This window comes from Petaurus breviceps, unplaced genomic scaffold, assembly GCF_028583685.1.
Source record: "Petaurus breviceps papuanus isolate PSGF00001 unplaced genomic scaffold, PetGlider_PUasm1.0 229, whole genome shotgun sequence".
Lineage (NCBI taxonomy): Eukaryota > Metazoa > Chordata > Mammalia > Diprotodontia > Petauridae > Petaurus > Petaurus breviceps.
This window is the reverse complement of record NW_027185903.1, coordinates 20,165,593-20,176,230: the sequence shown is the minus strand read 5'-3', so window position 1 is coordinate 20,176,230 and position 10,638 is coordinate 20,165,593. Positions and strand designations below refer to the sequence as shown.

Here is a 10,638-nt window from a genome sequence, read left to right as displayed (position 1 = left end):
AGACCTTACTTATCACCCTCTGCTCAGTCTGTCCAACAGAGCCAACTTGCTTTAAAAAAAAAAAAAGGCAGCTAGGTTGCCCAGTGGATAGAGCCCTGGACTTGGAATCAGGAAGACAATCTTTGTGAGTTCAAATATGGCCCCAGACAATTTCTACCTGGGCAAGTCACTTAACCCTGTTTGCCTCAGTTTCCTTATCTGTCAAATAACCGGAGAAGGAGATGGCAAACCACTCCAGTACCTTTGCCAAGAAAATCCCAAATGGGGTCATGAAGAGTCGGACATGACTAAATGATTCTACAACAACAGCAAAAGGAGACCCCACTGAGATTTGGATTTGGATCCCTGGATTCAAAGTCCAGAGGACCAATCAGAGCACCATAAAGTAGCTGAGCAGCTCCTAAATTATGTCCACATCACAAGATGTTTAGAAATGACTTAATCTCCTTTTTATTGTCACATTCATAAGAAAAGTCTTGAAACATTATTGCAGTGGTGAGATAAAGCCAAGATGTGTACCGAGATATGTAAGGTTTAAACATATATTGTTTAGTCTTTAGAAATGAAATTGTGGTTTGTTTCCTTTTGCTTAGTTGTCTATACGATCGAAATTCTGAGTCTGAAACTCTTGAAAGTCCTCGGGAATGGTATCTGCAGGAAGAAAATGAGTGAAAGGTTATTGTGGCTTTGGCAATTCTGTCACTGCAGTTCATGAGGGAGTCTGTAGAGGTCACTGTTGAGCAAACAGAGAGGGCTCCAAGCCATCTCTGCACTTTTAAGTCACATCATGAATCACAGGGGCAGGTTTCCTTCACCTGTCTGGGGCTCAGTCTCTTCATTTTAAAAACAACACAGTTGAATTAGATGATCTCTATGGTCCCTTCCTGCTCTCTAGCTATTAGCCTATAAAGTGCCTAGGTGGGCTTTGGTTGACGTAGGAGGAGGAAGAAGGTGAGACTGAGAATTAATCATAGAAGACTAATGGCTGAGACCCTCATGTCCTCATATCTAAATATGACTGAATTCCCCATTGGTTCTTATGCTAAAGAAGTCCTGTCCAGAAGCCTTAACCCATTGGTTCTCAAAGTTTTGTCTAGGGCCCCTTCAGGATTCCTGACACCCTAACAGGGGATCTGTGAGGCTAAAATTATTTTCTTAATAATACTAAGATTTCTAAAATGGTAAATATAAATAGATTTAACCTACATATACAAAAGTTCTTTGGGGAGGTCCTCAAAATATGTTAAGAATTTAAAGGGGTTCTGAGACTAAAAAATGTTTGAGAATCATTGTCATAACTAACTTAAGACCTCAAGCAAAACCCATTCATTTCCATGGGCCTTAATTTTCTCATCTGTAAAGGGTAAAAAGTGAGACTGACATTTGCTTTCCTTACAACAGGGTTGTAATTAGTATTATGTAAATATTTTGAGCTTTTAGGAGGAAAGCACAGTATAAAAATAAGTCAAGGGTCGTTTGGGATAACAGCAATAACAATTTTATAATAATTTACCATTGCAGCGGTATTTGAGATTGGACCAGATGATGTTCTCTTGAGAGAAGCAGAAGACACCCAGTCTCCCACCACGCATGGTGGTGTCAATGGTCACTCCTGAGTCAGCCACCAGCTCGGAGCCTTCATAGAAACGTACCCTGCAGAGAACATAGTCATCGGTATCCTTCATGAGACTTCAGAAGGGGAATGAGTGGCTCTGACACCTGGCCAGTAAAGGGGTGCTGGCAGGCTTCCAGAAACAGTGATGGGCACAGCATCATGGACACAAATGTGGTGGAAGGGGTTTGCCACCTGGGGACCAGGTGTCCCCCCATAATTCTCCTCACTTCTAGCTTGTAGTGCTTTTCAAGGCTCCGGTCAAGAGGCACCTCCTTCAAGAGGTCATTCTTGACTTTCCTCCCCCTTCCCCTGTCCCATCACTGATTATTTGATGTATTTCCTGTATTTTCTAGGAGACAAAAGGGATGGGGTCCTGGGGAATCAGGGAGATCTGAATATGAATCAGATACTTAGTGCTGTGGGACTTTGGATAAGTCACTTAGCCTCTTTCACTCTTAGTGTCCCCATCTGTGCAGATAATAGTAGCAGCTACCTCCGTGGATTATTATGAGGATAAAATAAAATAATACATGTAAAGTGTTCTAAAAATTTTAAAGCACTACATCAACGTTTGCTATTATTATAATTACAATACATGTTTTGTGCTTCTTTAGTAGAACATAAGTTTCTTGAGGACAGGGATTGATTCACTTCTGTATTTGTATCCCAGGCATCTATCATAGTGCCTGACAGATAGAAGGTACTTAATGAATGCTCCCCCACCAAAATTCCTTAGTTATGACTTTGATAGCTCTATTTGGCTATTGATCAGTCAGTCAGTCAACCAGCATTCATTAACCACATTGGGGCAAGTGGCACAAAGTGGGCCTTCAGTCAACTTGGGGATCAGTTCACACTCACCCCAGCCTGCCATCTAGCAGCTTTTTACTTTAACTAATTATTCTGCTTAACTAGGTGCTAAACTCATTGTTTTTATGCTGCTGAAGGAAGATGAATGGTTTCAGTGCCCTCTAAATTTGATACCCTGGAACAAAGCCCCAGTAACCTTGCTATATAGCAATATATATACACACATATATATAGCTATATAGTTTTGGGAGCAATGTTTCTAAATGCCTGGGTTTGGTTGTGGTCTCAGAACACTGGAGGAACAGAGAGACAGAGTATAAGTTTCAAAAAATAAGGTCCTCCACTATCTCCTCTTCAACCAAAGTCTTGTAGTAGTGAGTATTTACCTATGCAGTGGGATTATAAAGTCATGATAGAATCCATCTAGCAAGTCTCTATCTGGTAGCCCATTGATATTGTCCAGAGTCCTTTATTTTCTCATGCCCTTCTGAATAATCTCAGTCCCATATCAAAACACCAAAGCTAGGGCCAACCTGGAACTTCAGTCTGTGCCCACATTGGCCTAAGGTTATGAGAGTGAAGGGTCTGACTGGAGACTAGGAAAACTTCCTGTGCCTCTTTCTTAGATCGATAGCTTGTGTGAGAACTCTTAACCTAACAAGTCAGAGGAATTTGGATATGGACAGGCCCAGAGAAGTGAAGATACTGGAAAGGCATAAGAGCATTTCAACTTAATTCACATTTAATAGGCATTTATCAAGAGCCTACTATGTGCAAGGAGCTTGGTTAGACCCCAGGAGCTTATACTCTACTAGATGGCCTTTGAAGACCAGGAAGAGAAAGCCAAGTCCTGGAATTATAGCTCCTTCTCTAAAAGACCCTTCTATCCCTCTTCCTCCTACCTGATGTAGCCAACCTGGGGCCGGTGCTGTAGGAACCATCGGTAGGACACCTTGTCTTTCCAGCCGACGTTTCTTGAATCTTTCCACAGCAGCCTCACCTGGTCGCTGGTGTCCCCAGTGTGCCACAGGGAGTTCCTGAGGTGTTCCCCAGGTCCTGTCTTTGACTTGACGGCCTGATTAGAGACATAATGAAGTTACAAGCTGGAAGGCACTGCATACTTTCTCACCTTCACTTGAGAGTCCTGAGTAAGGAGGTAGGCATACCGTGTTTCCCCGATAATAAGACCTATCCCGAAAATAAGCCCTCCCCTTACTGTGTAAGATTCCTCTAAAATAAGCCCTCCCCCGAAAATAAGCCCTATTTAGAATGCTACTGTAGTGAAGGTGATCCCCTGCGCTACACGGTACATTACGGTACCCTCTGTATGCACCGTCCCCCCCCCCCCGGGTGAAATGCACACCGCGCTCCGAGCTGCATCCAATCAGAGCTGCAGCAGTGAGCGCGTCATCCTGTTCTTTATTGAATTCATTATTGAATAAAGGTACATTTTTTTGTTCACATTTACCTGTTTATTAAAATTGCTGTCAATGTTCATTAAAATAAGCCCTCCCCTGAAAATAAGCCCTCTGGTGTTTTTCTGTCCAAAAAATATAATAAGACAGTGTCTTATTATCGGGGAAACACGGTAGGTCTAAGAGATCTGAGGCCAAGTTTACAATCAGACTACCTTGTTGTTTGGGAAACAACAGAAAAACAGATATAAGAAAACTCAATTATATAAACACTTGTGTGGTATAGTGAATAGAGAGACAGGGAGACCTGTGTTCAAGACCTGCCTGCCTCTAATTCATGCTAGCTGGGTAAGTTTAGACAAGTCATCCATTGTCTTGGTGAACCAGGCAAGTGTCTAAGGCTATATAACAAGCTACAGAGGAGGAGGAGTTGCTGAGTTGCATCAGTGGAGGGAGTTTCCACACTGGGTGTTCCACCACATCAATGAGATCATAGGAAGGGGGAGGGGGGAGGGAGGAGAGGAAATTTAAATGCTGTTTTGTCTCCTGTTGTTCTAGTTGGGCAGTTCTAATCTATCCCACTGGGTAAGTGAGGGGTGCAGTGGCTAGAGCACCAGGCCTGCAGTCAGAAAGACCTGAGTTCAAACTCAGCCATAGGCACTTGCTATCTGTGTGACCCTGAATCACTTAACTTCTGTTTGTCTCAGTTTGCTCATCTGTAAAATGGGGATAATGATAACACCTCTTTCCCAGGGTTGTTGTAAGGATCAAATGAGATTATAATGACAAAGCAGTTAGTCCATAGTAGGCAGTATATTCTTCTCTGCCTATTAATTACACATACATGAACCATGAACCTTATTAAGGCAAAGAATTTTGCCATGATGGCAGGAACTGAGAGAGATACAATACTGTACAATAAAGTTAACATAGGTGTTTTTTTTAAGAATGTGGATTACTTTCAGAATTATTTGTCAAGTTAAATTTGCAATGCTGATTTACAGAAAGTCAGAACTGTCTGTACAATTCTTTTTTCGTAAGGTGCTCTTAATCTAGTAGGAGAGAAAAGGCATGTACACAAAGTAACTATGAAAAGAGGGGAATGTGCTAAGTGTGTGTGTGTGTGTCTGGTGAGGGGACAGGAGGCCCAGGCCCAGATTCCCATCCTGGGAAGGAGGGCAGGTAAAGGACTGATACCTTGAGCTGAATGCCTGGCTCTGCAACAGCCCGGAATGGCGTGGCTTGCCAATAGGTCTGTTCTGTCTGCTTCCACATGACTACGTAGAAACTGGAGCTATCTTGATAACCAAAGATAAAGCCAGCATAGTCATCATCTGTCTGGGTATTCACATGGAAGGTGCCTTCAAAGTCAACACCATTGAAAGCTGTATACCCTGAAGAGAGAAGAAACTGTTTTTTTAGAAAAGGACTGAGGGGAGAGGGAAAATCCTACTCAATGTCATTACCAGAATCTGGGCATTACTCAATGGAATTTCACTACGCTTGCTAGCCACTGACCCTCTGGACTTACCAACTGCCAGGCCAGGATCACTGTTCATTGTCTGCACAATTTCCATGCCCTGCAAAGGAAGATTCAGCTAGTTGAAAGCAATCCTATATTGGTAGAATGAGCTCATGGAAATCTGTAACTTCAAATGCCATATTGTTGTATTGGCATATTGAGATTTAAAATATGCCACTGAAATTTAAAATGCCACTGAATTCACTCATAAAACTATTTCAGTGATCTCATTAAGGTCTCTGCCTTAGCTCAAAGAGAACGGATAAGGACATGTAAAAATTTCATACAACAAACATTAAAGATTCCACAGGAATTATGATCAAGAATGCTGCCTACCTCTTGACAAAGACAGAGGTGATGGATTAATATGCAGAAGGAGAAATATTTTTGAACATGGCCAATATGGGGAATTTGTTTTGCTTGACTATGTATATTTGTTTCAAGGGTTTTGTATTTCTATTTTTTTTTCCAACATGGGGGAAGGCGATTGGGATAAAAAAATGCTTGATAATTGAAAAAAAATTATTTTAAAAAACCAAACAAGCACCTCTTGAGATGAACTAAATTTGTCATTTCATTGGTATAGTTAGGAATGAGGGGAAAAAAAAATATATATATATATACATATCTGTAATTGCTCTGTAACTAATAATCTTAGGGAATTGGGGCAAGGAGAGGTTTATATGAATCATAGATGGTATAGGTATACTCTATTGGTATATAGTATATATAGTATAAGGTATACTATCTACAATCTACCATATATAATATATAGCATATATAACATAAGGTATACTATCTACTATTTATATATAGTATATGGTATACTATCTACCATTTATGTATAGGATATATATATATATATATATAGTATAAGGTATACTATCAACCATTCATACAGCATATCATCATGTAGAATACCATCAACCATTCATAAGCCATTTTTATATGAATGTTGGTATATTCATGGTATATGAATGTAAAAGTGCTATAAGAAATGATGTAATGGGTGGTTTCAGACGACACTGGGAAAATCTCTATGAACTGATTCAGGGAACTAGGAGAAGAATTTATGTGATCACAACAATATTGTTGAGAAAAACAACATTGAAAGACTTTAGAATTCTGATCAATGCAATGATCATTTTAACTCTTTCCAGAGAATTTAGAAACTTTAAATGCGGAGAGAGGCATATGGTTTTTGGCAAGGTCGATCTTGATGAACAATATTCATTTGTGATGAGGTTTGAGTTTTTTTGTTTAGTTTTTGTTTGTTTTTGGTTCAATGGCAAGGGTTGAGGTGGGGAGAGGATATTTAAAGGGATAGATTACAAATGAATGTCATATATATGTGTATGTATACATATACATACACACACATATATACATATACACACATATATCTATGTATTAAGTGGGAGAGTGTTAGGATTGAATCTGGCCCCTCTGACTCCAAATCTAATGTTTTTAACACTTTCCCATGCTTTTGTTAGTAAAATTAAACAAACAGAAAAGGGTTTGGGAGGCCTTGTTTATAATCCTAGCTCTGTTACTTTCTAAAAAAGTCAGCAAGAAGCTGATGATCAGGTTTTGTTGTGCCTGACTGAATTCACATTCAGGGCCATTTTTCTTTGCCTCATCTCAAAGTAGCAGGACATGATACCCACTCAGAAGATATCTTGTAGAATGTGCATTTGACTCCTGGACCAGGCTTGGTGTCTGAGGCCTTGCCACTGGGCAGGGTCCCAGACATCTCAAAGTTGAGCAGGATTAATAAAGTGGGTACCTAAGCTTGAAAGGATACATGTTTAATTTTGAAACAATAACAATAGTAATAAATAGTATTTATATAGAGCTTTAAGGTTTGCAAAGTGCCTTACGGATATTAACTCATTTAATCCTCACAATAACTCTAAGAGGTAGGTGATATTTTTATCTTCATTTTATAAGTGAGGAAAAAGTGGCAGCTAGGTGGTGGAGTGGATAGAGTCAGAAATACTCCTCTGACCTTAGACACTTACCAACTATGTGACCCTGGGCAAGTCACTTAACCCTGTTTGCCTCAGTTTCCCCATCTGTCAAATGAACTGGAGAAGGAAACAGCAAACCACTTTAGTATCTTTGCCAAGGAAACCCCACATGGGGTCACAAAGAGTTGGACACGACTGAAACCGACTCAACAAAAACAGCAGCAGCAGCTGAGGCAGACCGAAGTTACGTGATTTGTCTGGGTTCACACAACTAGTAAGTGTCTGAGGCCATGTTTGACTTCCTATTACCTAGCTATCTGTAGGTAGAAAAGTGAAAAGCTGTTGTGTGACTCTGGGCATGCCAATCAGCCTCTCTGTGTCTCATTTTATCTATTTGCTCATTGGGAAGACCCTGCCACTTTAAATCTTTTTTTTTTGGAAGAGAGGCAAGAGGGGGAGGATCATAATTGTAGTAACATTAATAACAATAGGAGTGGGTCCCTTCCTACCACAGAAGCATAGGTAAAATCAGAGCCCTAAACACGCTAGAGGGGCGAGACAAACCCAGCACATGTGCATCCCACCCTCCCCGTAAGACAAGCACAAGCTCACCTGGTTCAGAACCACCCAATTAGGATCGATCTGGGCATCACCTTCAGGGTCCAGGACAACAGTCTGGTAGGCTCTGAAATCTGTCAGGGTGACCTCCGCATTCTCAGGGCAGACATCAATCCGATCAATGACATGGTCTTGGTCAAAGTCCGATTCACAGATATCCCCCACGCCATCACCTGGATGCATCAGGGAAATGGGAGAAAGGTTTGGTGACACTAGTCCCCACTCCTCTCTTCTAGATAAGGATAGAGATGAAGTTAGACAATAAAGCCCTTCCTGAAGCCTTGACCTCATTGTGCAGCATCCCAGTGGCTGACCTGCTTCTAGGCCGAGGACAAGGCTTTCAGCAGGGGCAGGTGGCAGGTGTCTCTATCCCACCACCCTACTGAAGAATTCGTTGTTCTAGCTCTTGGGGATTGCTGGGAGAAACAGCTAAACATTCGTGTCCCCTCCTTTATTCAGGGCTTTCCTCCAACTGGATGTGATATGAGACCCTGAATAAAGCAGGGGACACAAGTACTACATCTTGCAACTTTAGCTGGAGCTAAAGTTTGCTGGGGCCCTATTTCCTCTTCCCAGTCCCTCCTGAGCTGGGTTGGGGACTCCCCAGCAGGGAAGGGGGCAGAGCTGGCAGTGGACTCCTTCTGAGGATGTCACCTCTGACCTCCTCAAGGACCTTACTGTCAACACTGCCTCATCTTCACTTCTCCCCTCACCTCCCTCCATCAAGGCCTTGGTGTTGTCAAACACAGTAGCTCTTTTCCCTGTGGGGACACTGTATACAATATTCTGTTCCATTTTTTTCTCCACACCTAGTTATACTTATAGTTCTGGATTCTTCTCTCCCCTTTTTACTGACTTTTGTGGCTCAATTCATAGAGATTCCAGTGCAGGTCACAGAAATACAGAGAAATAAGCTTAGTTATAAAAGCAGCAAATCTGAAATGAAAAAGCCATGACCACTTTGGCCTGGGTACCCTTGGAAGAGTGAGTATTCTGCTTTGTACAATAGGAAAAAAAATGTGAAGGAGGTGACTGTTGACTGAGGAGTGGGTGAATAGACTGCAATGGAATCTCTTTGCTCCATTAAGAAACAATAAGGAGGCGGCTAGGTGGCACAGTGAATAGAGCACCAGCCCTGGAGTCAAGTCAGGAGGACCTGAGTTCAAATCCGGCCTCAGATACTTAACACAAAAACAAACTAGCCTTGTGACCCTGGGCAAGTCACTTAACCCCAACTGCCCTCCAAAAAGCCAAAAAAAAAAAAAAGAAACAATAAGGAATTAATACAAATAGAGGAAAAACTGATAAATATCAGGAAGAACCTGATATAACAAGTAAGTAGAACTCAGAGAACAATATGTACAGTGACCACAGAAATGTAAATGAAGACGAGGCTAAAATGAATGCTGTATAATTGTAATGACTAGTCTTGACCATGGAGAAGAAATGAGGAAATGCCTACCCTTTCTTAGAACTGGTGGGGGATTGTATAGGTGAAAGATACTGCTTATACTATCAGACACGGTTAGTTTGGCTTAAATGTTTTTTTCTCTTAGAATCCAAGGCTCACTGAGGGAGGTGGGCTGGTTTATGTTTAGAAATTACTTTGATGTAAAAATAAAAAGCATCAATGAAACTCCATTTTGAAGAACAAGGTATTGGTGTGCTGATGCGTGACCATGTCCGTGTGTCTGGGTATTTCCCTACAACCCCAACAGAGTGGTCCTGTTGTCTTACGGTTGAGATCTTCCTGGGTTGGGTTGGGGACCAGCCTGCAGTTGTCAGGTCCTGGAGGGACGAGGTCTGGGATTCCATCATTGTCATCATCATCATCACACTCGTCTCCCAGCCCGTCCTTATCTGTGTCCAGCTGGGAGCTGTTAATGACAGTGGGGCAGTTGTCGGTGCTGTCCTGGTGTCCGTCTCCATCGCTGCAGAGAGATGACAGGGAGGGGGACAATAGAATAGACCTTTTTGGTCACTTTGCCTCAGTCTCCTGACTTTAACACATTATCTTTTTTTTTTTTTTTGAGGGGGAAGGCAAGGTAATTTGGGTTAAGTGACTTGCCCAAGGTCACACAGCTAGTAAGTGTCAAGTGTCTGAGGTCAGATTTGAACTCAGGTCTTCCTCATGCCAGGGCCAGAGCTCTATTCACCGTGCCACCTATCTGTCCCCTGAATACATTATCTAGAGGATGTTGTCCCAGGGAGGGTGGAGAACCAGCTGTCAGGGCTGAAAATTAGTTGAGTGATACTATAGAGCTTATAATGAAGTTTTTCTCTTTGGCATTTGCCTTTTTCACCTATTAAAATAAAAACTTCAGTTTTGCTAGGATACAAATCACTATTCTTTCCTGCTTAAAACCTCCTTTTCTTGCCTTGAAAAGGGACCATAGGGGGGCAGCTAGGTGGCACAGTGAATAGAGCACTGGCCCTGGAGTCAGGAGGACCTGAGTTCAAATCCAGCCTCAGACACTTAACATAAAAACTAGCCGTGTGACCTTGGGCAAGTCACTTAATCCCAATTGTCCTGCCTTCCCCCCTCCAAAAAGCAAAATAAAAAAAAAGAAAAGGGACCATAGGAATTTAAGTTTAGAGCCGGAAGACATCTTAAATGCTGTCTAGTCCAACCATCTCATTTTACCAATGAGGAAACTGAGACTCAGAGAGATCATGTGACTTGTCCAA

General features: G+C 41.8%; 1 protein-coding gene across 2 annotated transcripts in view; it reads right to left on the bottom strand.

The window, feature by feature from the left end:
- Window positions 1-272: 272 nt before the first annotated feature.
- THBS4 (thrombospondin 4) overlaps window positions 273-10,638 on the bottom strand; it is a 57,887-nt gene continuing 47,521 nt past the window's right edge. Inside the window, exons 16-22 of one of the 2 annotated variants that reach the window (XM_069096336.1) lie at window positions 9,688-9,881; window positions 7,945-8,123; window positions 5,372-5,420; window positions 5,038-5,234; window positions 3,328-3,500; window positions 1,514-1,653; window positions 273-651 (exon numbers count right to left, since the gene is read on the bottom strand). In XM_069096336.1, the coding sequence (XP_068952437.1) occupies window positions 590-651; window positions 1,514-1,653; window positions 3,328-3,500; window positions 5,038-5,234; window positions 5,372-5,420; window positions 7,945-8,123; window positions 9,688-9,881 (994 nt within the window). In that variant the 3' untranslated portion in view covers window positions 273-589. The remainder of the gene's footprint in view (window positions 652-1,513; window positions 1,654-3,327; window positions 3,501-5,037; window positions 5,235-5,371; window positions 5,421-7,944; window positions 8,124-9,687; window positions 9,882-10,638) is intronic. The other variant, XM_069096335.1, reaches the window with a different exon arrangement.